The 18,182-nt window shown below is 37.3% G+C and overlaps 1 protein-coding gene across 8 annotated transcripts in view; it reads right to left on the minus strand.

Moving 5' to 3' along the window:
- The window catches only part of LOC134672466 (histone-lysine N-methyltransferase, H3 lysine-79 specific-like), a 56,779-nt gene that overhangs the window by 26,331 nt on the left and 12,266 nt on the right, over window positions 1-18,182 (minus strand). For 2 of the 8 annotated variants that reach the window (XM_063530396.1, XM_063530395.1), the window contains exon 1: window positions 7,796-8,516. The exons of 1 other annotated variant lie outside the window; for it this stretch is intronic. In XM_063530396.1, the coding sequence (XP_063386466.1) occupies window positions 7,796-7,856 (61 nt within the window). In that variant the 5' untranslated portion in view covers window positions 7,857-8,516. Of the gene's footprint in view, window positions 1-6,308; window positions 6,536-7,795; window positions 8,622-18,182 lie in introns of those variants that run through there. 5 more of the 8 variants (XM_063530390.1, XM_063530393.1, XM_063530391.1 and 2 more) reach the window with 5 other exon arrangements.

An 18,182-nucleotide genomic window follows, 5' to 3' on the forward strand; every position in this document is an offset into this window, starting at 1 on the left:
ATCGGAAATAAATTCGATTAACATAGGCATTGTAATGATTAGTTGTTTTTGTTTCGTATGAAAAAAAAAACACTTATAATTGGAAACTAAATATTCACTATCAAAACTGTTCTACACTAATAAATTTTAGTTTTTTTTTTTAATAGAACCTGTTGGTTGCAAAACCACTTAGTATTTCTTAGACACCGTAAAACAAATTAATATCGTAATATAGAAAATAATTTTGATTACTTAACTAATACGATTACTTAAAAAAAGTAAGTACGTAACTAGTTAATCCTTACAATAGAAACATCATAAATGTGAAATAATGAACAAGTCTAAATGTGTTTAAATATGTTCTGAGTGATAAGGAATTTGTGGTGAGAATATGAGTTTGTAAATTGAAACATATTTATATTTTACTTATTTATTTAAATTTACAGACTTTGCTGATCCGAAATAGTATTTACTATTTGAATCATTTCTTAATAAGTATGTAATAGATCTCAGGACACGAGGAGAGTTCGGGTTCTTGTGTTTGATAAAACAAACTAAAGTATTGATGGATCTATGATGTTTCTGGTAACGACCTATCTAAGGCGTGTAAGCAATGCTTTTATTAGTCCTATTCACTTACACATAAATTTCGATTGTTGTATAATAATCACCATAATAATAGGTTAAAGAATAGTAGAAGTGTAGGTACTTCTACTTCTTACTTCTACTGTCAAACATTTTTTTTATCGTTATTGAACTCTACTATCAAATTAACTCCCACATTATACTAAATCGTTGGCAACAGATAACATTCAATTCATTCAATAACAAAAGTAAAATTATACGGGAATAATCGAACGGTAAAAGTAGAAAAAAATAAAACAATTTCATGTTGAACATATAACATAATTATATTACATTTACTCTGTATTAAATCCCTACAATTTTACCCACAAGTGGTAAGTAAACATTAAATTACGTATATGTAGTATGCGTACAATTATTAAACCTGACATGTTCCCAATTCAAGCTTAAAATGATAGCGTCTTACAATGGAACAAAATAATACAATAATTTTAAATAAATAAATGTTTCTAAAGAAAGTCTTACAAGTTTCAGACGAAGGACCCAGGAGTGCCCAGGTGATAGGGCCAGGGTTTGGTCTTCGTTTACCACCCAGGAGTACCCAGGTGAGAGGGTCGGGGTGTGTAATCAATTTCAACTCAGATGAAGGACCCAGGAGTGCTCAGGTGATAGAGCCAGGGTTTGGTCTTCATTTACCGCCCAGGAGTGCCTAGGTGAGACGGCCAGGGCGATGACATTCCTGTTCCTTGGCAAAACCAAGGTGCTTCTACACAGAAGTACGATCCTTGCTACACCGCAGAGTCTTCAAATGCTGGCATCATGGCACACAAGGCTGCAGCTAGTAGCAGCGCGACATCCGGTGCCCTGTGGTGAGCAGCATCAGCGTGGTTGCCGGCGTCTTCATCGCGGACAGCAACAGAGCAACAAAGAAGAGCAGCACGCGTTGGCGCAACTATCTTCTGTCGGGGAATTATGTGGTGATACGATATAATTGATAACGGTTTGAATATTTACGTGTAAAAGTGAATAATAGTGTTGTGTACGTATATATTGTACTTCTTGCTCATAAAATTCTTGAAAATTTAACAAGTCTTGAAGAAAATTTAATAATACTAGATTGTGTAATTTAACTATACATAATGATTGAAAATGGAATTCCGCTTATGATTGTTCTATGGTTTAATATTTTATTATATTTCTGCAGGCCGATCTAATTACATTTATTTGTTTCTACGATGACATATACAGTTTCTTTAACCTTAATAACAGAGTTATAAAAGTTCTTTGAAACCCATAATTTGAACAATTAATAATATTATGTTTTGATCAATTGACATTTTATTGATACTTAATAATTAACAATAATACACATTATAATTGTAATCTTATTCTTATGATATGCATATGAGTATTATGTTTGTAACTATTTCTCTTGTTGCTTATTATAATTTTATACGCATATTATGTGCCTAAATATCATTCACATAGCAATACTGGATCAATAAATCTTGGTATGTTCTTGATGTATACATTGCCGATTCATAATTTTTATAAATTTGTCATTATTTTAATCATTTTAACTATTTCATGGCGAAGGGTCTCGCCTCGAACAGGATGGCCGAGCTGTAAGGATCATTATTTATTAATAGCTTATATTTTGACCATTCTTACTTTTATTTATGATTAGATTATAAAAGAGTATCAATTGACTCATACTTGTCACTGGTGCCCGCCATTTTGAATTGTTATAAAAAGGCCGGTATGACAGTGACAAGTGGCCAGTTCGAGTACGGACAAGTTAGAGTGTAGACGTCTTGAATATTTTATTGTAAATTGGTTGTTATTATGTTTGTAACAAATGAATAAAGTTAAAATATTGGTACAAGTATTAGTTTTCATCATCAACCCGGTAATAACTCAATATTAATATGTTACACAACGAAGGCCGCAAAAATATCTGACACCATCTTATTTGCAGACCCATAAGAGCATGTCACATATTTTTGCGGCTTTCAAAGAGTAACATATTATTGCAGGTGACTGTACCTATACTAGTGCCAAGTGGCAACAGACGCGTTCGCGGAACCACGTCCTTATTATAATTTGTAATTATAATGGACACATATATCAGAAAGACGTCATTGAGACATCATTCTGATGTCAGTGTAGGGTTCAAATTGGCCCGTAAACCCAACATTTAAACCAACCCTGCAGTACCGTTACCCTGAGCTACAACTGCGGCTTCGAACAATGACAAGATAGGATTCGGAGATCACAAGCCCAGTCTGGGTACATCGGGCTGAATAGCAGATTAGAGGGCGTATCTATGCCGTAGGACTAATAAACTCTGAAACAAGTCTATAGAGTTGGGTGTGGGTGACAGCGATCATTGTACCGAGATGCCAGTTGTCATCACTCATCATGCTTTAAGAATGTACAAAAGAAGATAATAGCGATATTGATGGGTGTAGACAACTTACTCAAAAATATGTCCCATAGTTCTTAATTCACTGACATAAGAGTTATGGGACATACTTTTGAAATGATTTGTACACCCATATTTTTACCGTTGACTGTACTGTGAAGTTGGAATACTGTTCTTGATGGTTATTGTGGTTTTTGGCCGTGAGAACTAGAGTCTAACATATGCAAACATGTTGTGCCGAGATATGCGAGAGTTTGCCCCGCTCGTTCACGCCTCTTACGTAAATAAAGGTCAACTTAGCGAGCAACATTCCAACTTTTCTGTTGCACTTTACGTTAGGCTAACAATTATTTTAGTTACAAATTATGTAATGTGTAGTTTTAAAGGCATTAAAATAAGTGCAACATTAATTTACTTATACCATAGAACCAAACAAAAGTATAGGTAAGTACGTTCATTTATATAAAGTTGGAAGAACACAAGTTGTGATGTGTTCAAATTAAAAGTTTCACAGTTAAATTGTGTAGGTGATTCGAATTTATTTTTAAGAAAATATTTTATTAAGTAAAGGAGGCAGCCGTAATTTGATTAATATGTTTACAGAAATTAAAATGTGCAATGGGTTGACTGTTGACTCTACTCGATACCCACGTCTTTTTAAATAACTCGTTCAATCTTCAATGTCAACACTCTGTCACCCTACTTCGTTGGTGTTACTGGCATCTTTGACCTCCGCTTTAGAATTTACAGTATTAAAGAATTGATTAAAGAATATTTTTTAGATAACCTGCACTTTCCTATAGACATAGAGTACGGCACGTTTTTAAATGTATTTTGGGTCATATTTCAAAGCTTTGCACCATTAAATCAATAGTAATCTCATACATCTTCACGCTCACCGACGTTCGCCGGTTTCCGTATTCTGATGCCTGTGAAAACCAATATTATCGGCAGCTCGGGTATCGTAGAGAGTTCGAAATCTTTATACCTAGGTAATATGATACCTTCTACTGTACCACACCACCGTACCGTTAACAATCATATCAGTTATTAGACATTACCTACATATAGACAGTATGTCGATTTGTCTATGTTTGGTAAAATTAAACTGTACGAAATAGTTTTGTTTTCATCACATTTGCTCAAAAAGGAACCTCCCTTTTACTTTTGACTCGTTTTCATTCGCTAATATTGATGCTGACTGTAGGTACAAATGGGCATGATATTCACGGTTTAAATACTTACCTACTCACGGTTTAAACTATTGTAACTAAAAACATGTCTCGTTCATGACAGAGAAGGGAAAGAGGGCACTTAGATAAGACTACAGTTATCCTTAAAAACGTTTAACGACACATATACATAAATATCATCGTAAAAATTGAGGGCACAAAATATGTGTGTACATACCGTTTGGAAAAATCATTTACAGTAATCATTATTCATTGAATGTTAATTCTTTGCGCAAGTGTCGCCATGTGGGCAGCGCAATTTTTAACAATACGGCACTCATTTAAACTGTGAGTAATGGTATCACTGATGAACTCCATTCAAGAGTTCAATATATCAGGTTAAAGACAAATTAAAGTATAAAAGTAATAATTTTTAGAATTAGAATGTTAACTGTATTTTGATATACCTACATTCGCGGAAGTATGAAAAGTATGAAAACAATAGATTGACGTCATAAAGTGACATTTGACCCGCATGCGACTCACAAAGACAAAAAAGGATAATGAGTATAATGACAGACGAGTCACGGCAAAGTGATCATAAACAGGTTAACTGCACTGTCTGCACGATGATTCTAGATACCGGGGTTTAAGATCACTTGTTAAATTAAATAAATGTTCAATATTTTATGGAGATATATGTACATGTATTATTGAGGTTTCCTTGGTTTTGAATTTGGGAATAAAGGAATCCCAGCTCACAATACAACACACAGCTGACGTTTCTGATAAAGAAAAAACCGGGCAAGTGCGAGTCGGACTCGCGCACGAAGGGTTCCGTACCATAATGCAAAAAAAAAAACCATAAAAAGCAAAAAAAAAAACGGTCACCCATCCAAGTACTGACCACTCCCGACGTTGCTTAACTTTGGTCAAAAATCACGTTTGTTGTATGGGAGCCCCATTTAAATCTTTATTTTATTCTGTTTTTAGTATTTGTTGTTATAGCGGCAACAGAAATACATTATCTGTGAAAATTTCAACTGTCTAGCTATCACGGTTCGTGAGATACAGCCTGGTGACAGACGGACGGACGGACGGACGGACGGACGGACAGCGAAGTCTTAGTAATAGGGTCCCGTTTTACCCTTTGGGTACGGAACCCTAAAAAAAATTGCAATGGAATATGAAACCAAATCTAGGTACCTATGGGTCATAGTATAGTTGAGACAAACTGTAGGGAAGCCTCTTGTGCCGCAATCAAAATCACGTATAGTATGAAGAAGATTTAGGGATAATAATTATCTTTAAAGCCATCTGAGAACAACAACATTCTCTCAAAGCTAACACGGCGTTACGAAGAGCTGTTTTACGGTTGAAAGTTCAACAAGCCTTGACAATTGGCTAATTACAGTAACCAAACAGACACGAGCTCGACATAATCTTACTACAGTGCAGTGTAAGCACACGACTTAGAGTGTTCCCACGACCACACAAGGAAATGAAAGACAAAGACGAGATGTCGAAATTGTGCAAAATGCGACGTCCCGACTGGCAGGTGTCAGAGTCAAAATGATCGATGTAAGTTTGTGAGGAATGTAAGAAACAAAAGTTAATGAAGCCATACTCGCTCGAATGAATCACGTACCTCACGAAATTTAACATCATTAAAGTTAATGAAAGGTGAATTGATGATAGCTCTAACCATGTGAAGTTTTTGACTTATGTTGACATTGTGATTACGGCGAGGCGAGAGCGAACAGGGTCAAACTTAATAGATAAGACAATTATTGTGACCTTAACGCGGTTTATTATAGGAAAAAATATGATATGTTGTAAATTGAGATAACTTATGTTTGCATATTGTACAAACCGGCATGTTACCTATGTACCGGCACTACCTAGGTAAGATATCGGTAGGTACTTAAATTTACTTGAACATCCACATTTTATATTTGTTTTCGACGATATTTTATAATGTAAAATAAATTACTGTTAAATTCAAAATCATTGAGTTTAATGTTTATTTATAAAATGTTGACTGATGCTTTAGCTTGTAACTGTTGACCTACAAAAGCCATTAACATCTTTAGCGATAATTTACTGAATGGTTAAGCATAGCAGAATAAATTGTCTTCATTTATTACCTTTTCTCCAGCGAAATTTCAATCCACACGGCATTTTCACAAACACAAACTCACGAGAACATGTAACCTTCTTTACAGTATCTTTAGCACTGAACAAAACAATTGTCGTAAGCAGAGTTAGTACCTAGCAAGTCATATATACATATGGCGATGTATATACATGCGGTACACCACGTGCTTATCAGTTCGTAAAACTCAACTGTTACCTAAGCAAATATTACTAAGTGCAAAGAATAAGGTAACGTGTGTACCGAACTAAACTAAACATCAGTCATATTAAGAAATGAGTTCAACTATCTGATAAAACACAACATTTTTAAAGCGGGTATTTTACAAAGTTGGACTAAACAAAGCAACGATTAAATAATTTAGAGTCAATGGCATTTGGGTAAATTGAGTTTTACTCTAATTCCACTAAAATTCGGCCAGTGTGACACGACCAAATCGAATCAATTGTCGAGCTAAAAGATGCCAAGTTGTTGTTGCATTTAGAAAAAAAACTGGTACCTACGACTTTGATGTAAATAATGATTTATGATAATGATAAGTAATTAATTACGTTTTAAACAGGATCTTCTTCAAAAATTGATTATAGCTTCCGTGTTTATACGATCATAAATATAAATCTAATTTAAAATAAATGTATGCGTAATTATGCTAAACATTAGAATACCATCAATGATGTCCTTATCCATAGTAAGATATATAAATTTAGGTATTGAGAACAAAATGCCTAGTTGATAGATCAGAAACAGTATTTTTTTAAGTATCCGAACATAAGAAGTGCTCGCGCATCTCACCCGTCCGAGTGATTTAATGCACCTTTTTAAAGCGCCCTTAGACCGGCATGTTATTGTTAAATTTTACTCGCAGCTGTTCATCAACAGATCCGCATTCGTCACCATAAAAAGCAGCCGCGTTCGTCGATTTTCAATGTACAAAGTTCGGTTTAGGATTTCTTTGCATTAGGGTCGAGATTTCTGTTGAATCCTTGGGAGAGGAACCCTAAAAGTGTAACAGCTGCCCCTGCCGGCTGATCGCGTGTAGCAACTCATTGACAAAGCGAATTAAAATTCTATAATTTACACTAGAAATGTTCACCGATCTAGCAATTATCGACGCAGAACAGATACTTTGCAATTTCATCAAATACCAACGATCGATTGATTCGTTCTTTTAAAAAAAATATATCGATGTAAAACTAGCTAACCAACAAGGTTTTAAAATGGAACTACATAATTAAATACTTAAATTAGCACCTCTTTAAAATTGTTATTGTGATTACATTGTTGATTAAATAAGATTATGGTGTAACCCACCAATCGGCGTAATACCCCAGGAAACAAATATTGCACTTAAATCAACAAGCTTTATAGTGAAAACGTGACAATACGCAAAGTTTACAGAACAGAACAATCCACACGCAAAAGAAACTCTTCATAAATTTTCTTAACGCTAAAGGGAGTAGAAACTATGTATTAATTTACCTTTCTTCGAGCCAAATATCGCTTTGAGTGTCGATATCGTCCTCTTCTTCATTTTCCCCATTTGTTATAACACTGCACTAATTACACAAGCAACTGTTATAGACATCGGATCACAACAGACTGAAATACTCCCAACACTACGACCTCAAGTTTTTCAGTCAGACGGTGCTTTTTGCTCCTTTTGCCGCTCTTATTTCCGTGGTACTAAAATAGGCCCGCCGCTACACTTGCACCGGCGCAGACGCTACAGGCATCAGTCATATGCACGCTGATCAAACGGGAACCCCACTCAATGTACATTAAAATAACTCAAGCAAACAAAATGCCACTACTTGTCCGCGCACCATAAATCCAGGGATTCACAAACACGTTGTATCTCCACGCTTGCTGATTTTTAATAAACATCGGCGCCTCAATTTGCGGCTTTAATGTTATCAAGACACCATGTTATCTTCATTTGTAAGCACGGGCTGATAACGATGTAAAAACCGGGTAAAACGGCAATACGCACAAGTTTACGTCGAACTGTTAAGTTGAATACTGAGGCATATATTAGAATCGTAAACAAGCCGATACACGCGCACGTCACTAATCAAAAGGTCGGTGTGGAGAAGGTTTCATAACCCGCTGGCCGCGACCAACGAATTAATCCGATAGTAGTCCAGTAGGAAAGGGATCCATAGCAGCGGCTATTCTTGGGCGAGCAGCGAACGCAACTAAACACGCAGCGGCGCGGGCGCAGCACGCGAGCATAATAGAGAGCTGACCGGTATATGGTATGACACAAAAATGGTCACAGAACGAACCCCTTCCTAACAAAGTTCAGCTTCCGTCCAAATCCAATCAAGCGGTGAAATGGGAGCATTCCTGGACCGTTTCAATGGCGCTGCGTTGACAACACCGGAGGCGACATCCGCCGAAATTTTAAAATTGGAATTTAACGAACGGCACTTTCGGGGAACTTGCAGCCGGCTCGATCAAGACTGGGTTTGAACTGTACGTAAATCACAATCACAAGGGTGCGATGCGATGTGTTGCTTGTGAGAAGAATATAAAAGCTTAAGCAAGGAGAAAAGGGACGGCGTATAGCAAAAAAACTCAAGTGGCATTCCGATCACCCGAAAAAAAATGGTGCAATCTGTAGGACAGTATACAGCGAAATAGATACACGTGATAAAGTTTTTAACATAACCACCAACTTAGTCTTTAAATATTTTTTATGTATAATAATTTCTACAACCTTTTATACTATTATAAATTATAATAGTAGTATTGCTGCAAGTAATTTCTAGACATCTTCCTATTAAGCTGTCGTTATCCTAACCATTATAAACGGTTTCTATTATAGTAACAAATCACACAACGGGACGTAAGAAACTCATTAGAGACAGCGCCTAATTTATGTCCACTTTAGCCGTCGGGCTTCAAACGGAAATATTACGCATCCTCTATAGTTCAGCTCTAATTTAGTCCTGACGAAAATTGCTTCCTCGGATGTGACTTATGATGGCCGTTATTCCGTTGGTGTCTGTGTAACTGTCTTCCAAATCAATAACATAAAAAATATTTTATGAGCAGTTGTTATATAAATAATAGATGTACCTATTAGTTATCACACGTACTTTATGAATGAGAACCTTCCAAGACTACATATATGTATGTGCTCCTGGCTCGTGTCACCTTTTTATGGTCACAATTGAGCCTTTTTTTGGAAACAATAATTGTCTATATGGGACCCACGTGTAACGCGCGCTAAGGAAGTTTCAAATTACGAGTACCTAACTCGAGTAAGTATATGTACAGTCATCAGCAATAGTATCTTACACAACTAGGGCCGCAAAAATATGTGACACGTTCTTATTTGGAGCGCAATAAGAGCGCGTCATATATTTTTGCGGCCCTAGTTGTGTAAGATACTATTGCTGATGACTGTACAAGCATAGTTAAATCCGGAGGTTTTCTCAGGGTAATAGGTACTAAAGAACCGCACATTTGAAGTTACATTGGGACATGGCGACGAGTTGTCTAAAATAGGTACCTACGTAACTTAGGAAGAAAAGTTATATGCTGAAAGCTGAAGGTAAATAAATATAGAGAGAAATTGAAGGAGCATACAGTTGGGTTACCTAACGATTTACTCAAGCCTTGAATACAATACATGGTGCAGCGTTGCATAAGCTTCCAGACTTACAATTACTAAATACAGCAGAAAACCCAGACAGAATCACAAATAACCCGAACAATGCTACCAAAAGCACAAAGAAAATGCCCTAAAAGCGTGAACGCCGTACTTACATTGTGAGAGGTGTAAGACAAAGTGTTAGTTTGTTATTGTTTAGTCTTACCATTAGATTGTTTAGATTTCCAAATACTGGTTCTGGTTGGTGTCGAAACGTGTATATGTACACAAGTCGTGACATAGTGGCACTTATGTGTGAAGGACAATTTGGCCAACACTTGTAAGTCCGTAACATATACAAGTCAAAGAATTTTACACGGCCTCTTGCATAAAAATAGCAAAACAAGGGTTACAGTTACTTTGTTTAACGGTTGGCTATGGCTAGGTTTAGTTCATTAGTAACTGGTAATTTAAAAAAACAATCGTATTTTTACTAAACATTGCATCAACTTGTAACAGGCTATATTGGTGTTTTGGGTTTTAAGAGCTATGGACTATCAGTGGTACTCAGGGTTCGTGGGTCTGACGCTCTATTGTCACACTACACGTCTGTGATATTCCTAAAAATCTATTTATTGACTAGAAATAATTTTAAACAGGGAGAATGAGAAAGTATTGGGCGCCAGCACGCTGTAAAGCGTACAGAAAGGTGAAAACTAAGATGAGAAAAGAAAACTATTGTTCAAGCTCGAGACAATTAAATATAATATCAATATTTTACACAAAACAGTAGTACAGTAAGGCAGTACAGAAAATAACCTTATGCTATTATTATACTAAGAACACTATGCTATCGGACTGGTTACGCAGTCTCAGTTAAAGTTTATTATGTCTATACACTAATTATGCACTGAGCACTTGAAGTTCATTAAGAGGCCACTATTGCGTGAAGCTAATTAAAGTCTATTGATTAGTAGCACACCTAAATCATGTGTCACGCCAGAGGCGCATAGGTGGCAGCCAAAAGCCGCGGTGACACGTGCTGAAACCGTCAGTCACGTGTCCAAGTGACCGCCTATCTACCACGCCAACGTCGCGATGCGCAACAGGAGTCACGAGCTCGAGAGAGCCAATAACAAATTAGATCTGACCACACCTGAGTCACGTGTCCGTAGCAGAAGCCGGTGAAGCCGAGGCTACGCGTTGCTCCAATAGCTCACGGGGGCAGCACACAAGTCGCGATGAGCAGCACGAAGCTCCAGCCCAAGGTCGACAGCAACGCCCAGCGCCGACACGTGCCCGAAGAAAAAGCCCAGGGTAGGGACCGGCATAAAGGCTAAAGAAAAAAAAAACCACATATTGAAACCCAATATATAAAAAAAAAGGATTGATTCTCCACTGAAATTAACTGGACAATTACTAAACTAACACACCGTTGTGGCATTTACAGGAAAACCTACAAATTGGCCATGCGGTCATCCGACACACATGGGCAAGGACGAAAAAAAAAAGGTTACATTTCCTACAATAAAATCGCAAATGCTTACCCGGATCTCAAGTGAAGCGATTGATGCTACACTGCTGACATTTATAAAAAATATTTCTTTAGAAATTATCCTCCAGGAATTCAATTTAGGACGCCATATTGCTCTGTTTGCTGTAACAAGGAAATGTAAAATCAGTAAAGACGAACGTTATAAAAAAACCGGGCTATATTTCTATAAAGATTTGCGCTGTGGCTTACCTCGCTACAAAAAGTGAAGATGTATTTCCATATTTTACAGGGATGGCTCCCGTACAAAGCGACCAGAGAATATCTGCACCAACTTCCTCACATGGCTGCGGAAATCTCAGTGACTTGATCTCGTTCGACAATCAATTTCCTCTCCTGTCACTTTTTTCAAACAAAAACCCCGCTCAGAGCCAAGGAATTTTGCCAGGCATTGCAAACAATGTCCCAAACAATATTTGAAAATTATAATATTAAAAGACCAACGATACCGAGTACTAATATTTTTGAGGAACTAAACCTAAATATTTCAACCATTAAAGAAAATATTGAATACTTAATAAGAACCATAATGTTTTCTAGACCGACAGCTCGCGACTAAGGGTTCAAGTGTCTCCTTGTGCGGATAGATGGCGCTGAAAACAATCTCGTTCGGCCTGTTTTATTACAATGTCGCTGTGAGTATGGAACTAAAAAAAGAAATTCCTTTAGTTACGTTTGAAACGTAACATTACCACCCAACTTAGATAAAAAAATGTTAATGTTAGTGAAACATTTTTTTTTTAACATGTAATTAACTATATTGGCTATGCCATGAGGTTTACACAATCCTAACTATCAAGTTAAACTATGTTTATAACTAACATGCAAGAAAACTATCGACTAGTGAGAGATTGGGAGAGTAAATCTCGGCGGTGCAGCGAGCGAAGAATAATTCTAGGCGGGGTGCACGTCCGAGCTTTTGCCTACTCCACAACCACTAAAAGCTAAGAGTAGACTGCAGAAACACCAGAACGTGGTGTACGGACAGGAAGAAAACGACATTTCAACCTTATCGACTCCATGGAGGCGTGCAGCAGAAGAACACGAACTCCCCATGCACGGACCGCAAGCGAGAATCCAATGCATGAAATTAAGTAGACCACGAGTTAGCAGTCATATGCATTCCTAATTAAAAGAAACTACAAAATATTCTAAGTGTCAAAACCAGTGACACATTTTACCCCTCTCTCCCCTATTGTACCAAATGTGCAGAAGCACACCGAAGACTACCGTCCCCTTTCCGAGATACAAAGAGAAGCATCCAGATTAAACTATTTTATCAAAATATAAAGTTACGTAAGTATAAGTCCTTAAGAATTTGTCTCAACAGAAGTGAAAACAATTTCCCATACACTGTTTATAGAGAGAGAAACAGTGCACAACCAACAGAACGTACCTACCCAGAAAACTTCAATTTCTAATTAAAGTTTAAAGTTATTATAAAAAAATTAAAGTTTAAAAGAGATGGGCACTAAATTGCCCCAGTCTCCCCTTTTCCAGTGTCACTATGTGTAGGAACACACCATGAAACTATTTCCATAATATAGAACACAAGAACTAACACTTGAACACAGATCCAATTAAGTTTTAAGTGAAACGGAACGCATACCGCTTGACGTGTAGGCTTCCCATTCCAAAAGGTCGTAAGCGCCAAAGGAATTGAAAATGGAGGTTATCAACAAGTGCATAATGAAAAATTTCGCTCCAGATGGGATTGAAACTTCATCCAATGTTCAAGGGAACATGGTATTACACATCACTGCACTGTAATCACCATTTTCACTTCACAAAGCACTGATTCATCACTTTATTAGATGCACTAGACCAACCTTAAATGCAGAACCAGCTGACGCACTAAGCATCAAAAGACGAAGTCACATCCAAGAAGACTCATTGACAACGAAACCTCGATGTCAATAAGCAACAGCGAGCAAGCAAGCCGCAAGCAAGCAAGTCAAAAGCCAGCAGTATCTTCATTGCCTGTAACCAGCCATAGAAGAAATCAAAGCGAAATCCAGCATAACAAAAACACTTTATTGGGTTATGGTGAAAATCAAACATAACAAAGACACTTTATTAGGTTATGTGAACTAAAGTCAAATCCAGGATATGTATATTCTAAACAGTGGGCTCCGTGCCAAACTATTCAAATATGTAGTGTCATAATAATGTAACTAAATAACTTGCTTTGTTGTTTTATTTCACAACCATGTTCATGGAACAATTAGATAGCAAAGTTATCCAGTGTCAGTGACCCTAACCTAAAAATATTTAAAGTAAATAACATTTACAAGAGAAAGTAGGTATTTGTACCTTGCAGAGAGGCAATAGTACAGCGTTCATTTTAGAACGATAGAAATACCTGTGCAACATTCCTTTGTTGAACATTGCCTAAATTAAAAGATAAGTTTCCTAAGACAATACCTATAGTAGTAACATCTATAACTAACATATATCTAATCGTCTGTTGAAAATCTGCATGCTTGCAATAAGAAAATTATGTTTACACTATAAAGTAAAGTAATATAATAATATCTATTAGCTAGGAGTAGGTACTGTCAATTATGATCAGCACAGTGCATTACAGAGCTCAAAAAATAGCAAAGAGAGATTTCTTCGGAATCCACAGACTGTGACAACAATATTTAAAAAATAAAGCGTCGCCCCTTAGTTGGGTGTCAAATGTAACAGGCTATATTGGTGTTTTGGGTTTTAAGAGCTATGGACTATCAGTGGTACTCAGGGTTCGTGGGTCTGACGCTCTATTGTCACACTACACGTCTGTGATATTCCTAAAAATCTATTTATTGACTAGAAATAATTTTAAACAGGGAGAATGAGAAAGTATTGGGCGCCAGCACGCTGTAAAGCGTACAGAAAGGTGAAAACTAAGATGAGAAAAGAAAACTATTGTTCAAGCTCGAGACAATTAAATATAATATCAATATTTTACACAAAACAGTAGTACAGTAAGGCAGTACAGAAAATAACCTTATGCTATTATTATACTAAGAACACTATGCTATCGGACTGGTTGCGCAGTCTCAGTTAAAGTTTATTATGTCTATACACTAATTATGCACTGAGCACTTGAAGTTCATTAAGAGGCCACTATTGCGTGAAGCTAATTAAAGTCTATTGATTAGTAGCACACCTAAATCATGTGTCACGCCAGAGGCGCATAGGTGGCAGCCAAAAGCCGCGGTGACACGTGCTGAAACCGTCAGTCACGTGTCCAAGTGACCGCCTATCTACCACGCCAACGTCGCGATGCGCAACAGGAGTCACGAGCTCGAGAGAGCCAATAACAAATTAGATCTGACCACACCTGAGTCACGTGTCCGTAGCAGAAGCCGGTGAAGCCGAGGCTACGCGTTGCTCCAATAGCTCACGGGGGCAGCACACAAGTCGCGATGAGCAGCACGAAGCTCCAGCCCAAGGTCGACAGCAACGCCCAGCGCCGACACGTGCCCGAAGAAAAAGCCCAGGGTAGGGACCGGCATAAAGGCTAAAGAAAAAAAAAACCACATATTGAAACCCAATATATAAAAAAAAAGGATTGATTCTCCACTGAAATTAACTGGACAATTACTAAACTAACACACCGTTGTGGCATTTACAGGAAAACCTACAAATTGGCCATGCGGTCATCCGACACACATGGGCAAGGACGAAAAAAAAAAGGTTACATTTCCTACAATAAAATCGCAAATGCTTACCCGGATCTCAAGTGAAGCGATTGATGCTACACTGCTGACATTTATAAAAAATATTTCTTTAGAAATTATCCTCCAGGAATTCAATTTAGGACGCCATATTGCTCTGTTTGCTGTAACAAGGAAATGTAAAATCAGTAAAGACGAACGTTATAAAAAAACCGGGCTATATTTCTATAAAGATTTGCGCTGTGGCTTACCTCGCTACAAAAAGTGAAGATGTATTTCCATATTTTACAGGGATGGCTCCCGTACAAAGCGACCAGAGAATATCTGCACCAACTTCCTCACATGGCTGCGGAAATCTCAGTGACTTGATCTCGTTCGACAATCAATTTCCTCTCCTGTCACTTTTTTCAAACAAAAACCCCGCTCAGAGCCAAGGAATTTTGCCAGGCATTGCAAACAATGTCCCAAACAATATTTGAAAATTATAATATTAAAAGACCAACGATACCGAGTACTAATATTTTTGAGGAACTAAACCTAAATATTTCAACCATTAAAGAAAATATTGAATACTTAATAAGAACCATAATGTTTTCTAGACCGACAGCTCGCGACTAAGGGTTCAAGTGTCTCCTTGTGCGGATAGATGGCGCTGAAAACAATCTCGTTCGGCCTGTTTTATTACAATGTCGCTGTGAGTATGGAACTAAAAAAAGAAATTCCTTTAGTTACGTTTGAAACGTAACAAACTTTGTCACGACTACCCACTCGTAGTATACCTACATATGTGTAGCCTGTTGCATATGTAAAGTACGGTCGCGAAACGTCAAGAGCTGTATGTTCACTTCAGTTAATTCAACAACTTGCGCCCACACCGCTAAACTGATCTACCGGCATGCTTCCAGTACATTTAAGCCAACTTTAAAACATTACCACGTCATTAAAGTTCACATCTTGCAAAGAGAAAGAGGCGTTATTAACAAATTTGATCAGTGATTTGTGCAGAATGCAATAGTGCGTGACGTACCGCTGCCTCACACTTGGTTGCACATCTATTTACTTTCGCAAAATCTTATTGGAATCCCCATTTGACGGAAATATGATGTTTATAACAATTGGAATAAGGGTGTCTTTGGAATCCATCACGTGTTTAATTACGTGTTGGTTAAAGTAAATCGACGATATCCCCCCGGCGCAGCGGAGATACGGATGTACGCAGCGAGATCGTAATATGATCAACCACATTTGGCACATCTATTCCCGTCGCGCCTAATAATAACGTATCTTTAATGAGAACTGTTATTGTGGACTATCCTAACCGGAGATAGATGTGGTTTATGAATTGTATGATTGACGTTAACATGGAAGACAATGACAGAAAGCCGCTAAAATTACCGCAGAGGAAAGCAGACGCATTAAAATTTATAGAACGTTAACAATGTGTGCTGGATTTAACATCCTCGAGGATCGGTAAATCGAATGTCGCGGCGGTTAGATATAACGGCACTGCAGGCCACGGTGCTATGCTATAGATAAAAAAGTTGGTTACCAGTTCAACTGTGTTGTACCTAGCACGACTCACCTAGAATGCAAGTCCTAGATCGTGCTTCCATTTTTAAATTAATTTAGTTAGCCACTATTTTTCTACAATGCAACATTGTCTATAATATAATAGCATTAATAGCTAATGTAAATAAATATCTTAATGGATTTCATTGTTGTACATAGGAGCGCAGGCAGTATCATACCGGATACTATACCTACTGCTGATAAGAGATACTGATAGGGCAAGTAACCTCGATTTCGCACATATGAGTAGCAAGAACAAGATCCAAAAACCGGTCCAGATGTCATGCTGTCATTCATCAGACGAGATTGACGTGACGTAACGAGTAAGTCGAAAGCTGAAAACTTCCCGCAGAATAGGACAATGGATTCTGGTTTCACAATGGACCAGTCGCAGCCAAAACAAGCTCACGTGGCGTATAAAATCGAATATTAAGCAACGGATACCAAAATAAAGATTCGATAGAGGAGAAATGGAAATCGATATACTCATATGAATGTTCAGCATTTCATAACTCACATCAACGATGCGTTGAAACGATTAAAATTGGCGTTGGTCGTATCAATGAGAAAAATGCGCAGAATTTAGAAAAGTGAAATAGGTACTTTTGTACCTGGTTGATATTAAGCTAACGTAACCTATGCTGGACGCTAGCAACACTCAGGTGTCACTTGCGCCTTACTGACCTTAAAACATATACATTATTATCCTAAAGAAACCCCAAATTTCATTCCACTCATAATTTTTAGGAAATTGTATCAGTGTGCGACCACGATCATATTGTTGAGCGATATGCAGGATATCGTGGAAAATGTTTACCGTTAATTTACCTTCTTTACTCAATTATTCAATTCAATTATTCAATGATTTATTTAATTTCCTGAAACACCTAAAGACTGCAATTAACGGATATGACACAGTTAAATTAATTAGCTATATAATATAAAGTAATCCCACGGCCGTGAAACTAGCTCGGTGTAAGACTTGATTTAACTCCCAGCAATCAATTTATGCGTTATCTTGTAAACTTACAGGGATAAACAGAGTAGAGAGTTTGAGAAACGATCGTTATAAATAACAACGGTACGAAGTAGACTGGAGTAAATCTTGCTAATTATTTTCTTACAACCCATTTAGTTAATTTCGACGTATATTTTGTTGTCAATGTTATTAATGCTGACCCTACCAACTTTTCCTCGGCAAAAATCTTTTCAATAGACGACCTTTTATAATGGTTAACCCAGAAAGGGCAGAAAGACTAAACTGAAAATGATAACACATTTATGCCTAATATTAATAATAATATTAATAATGCTTGGGGTTCTATGTAGGTATATACATCGCCGTTAGATTGGTTTATGTGAGGGTAAACCCGTGATGATGCCTATATAGTCATAGACATTCAAAACATTGGCCATTTTTCTAATGTTATTAAGTTACATCCTTCAAAATAACTTCATAGGTGTCGTCATATCAACAGGTGT

The sequence above is a fragment of the Cydia fagiglandana genome, chromosome 17, assembly GCF_963556715.1.
Source record: "Cydia fagiglandana chromosome 17, ilCydFagi1.1, whole genome shotgun sequence".
Taxonomy (NCBI): domain Eukaryota; kingdom Metazoa; phylum Arthropoda; class Insecta; order Lepidoptera; family Tortricidae; genus Cydia; species Cydia fagiglandana.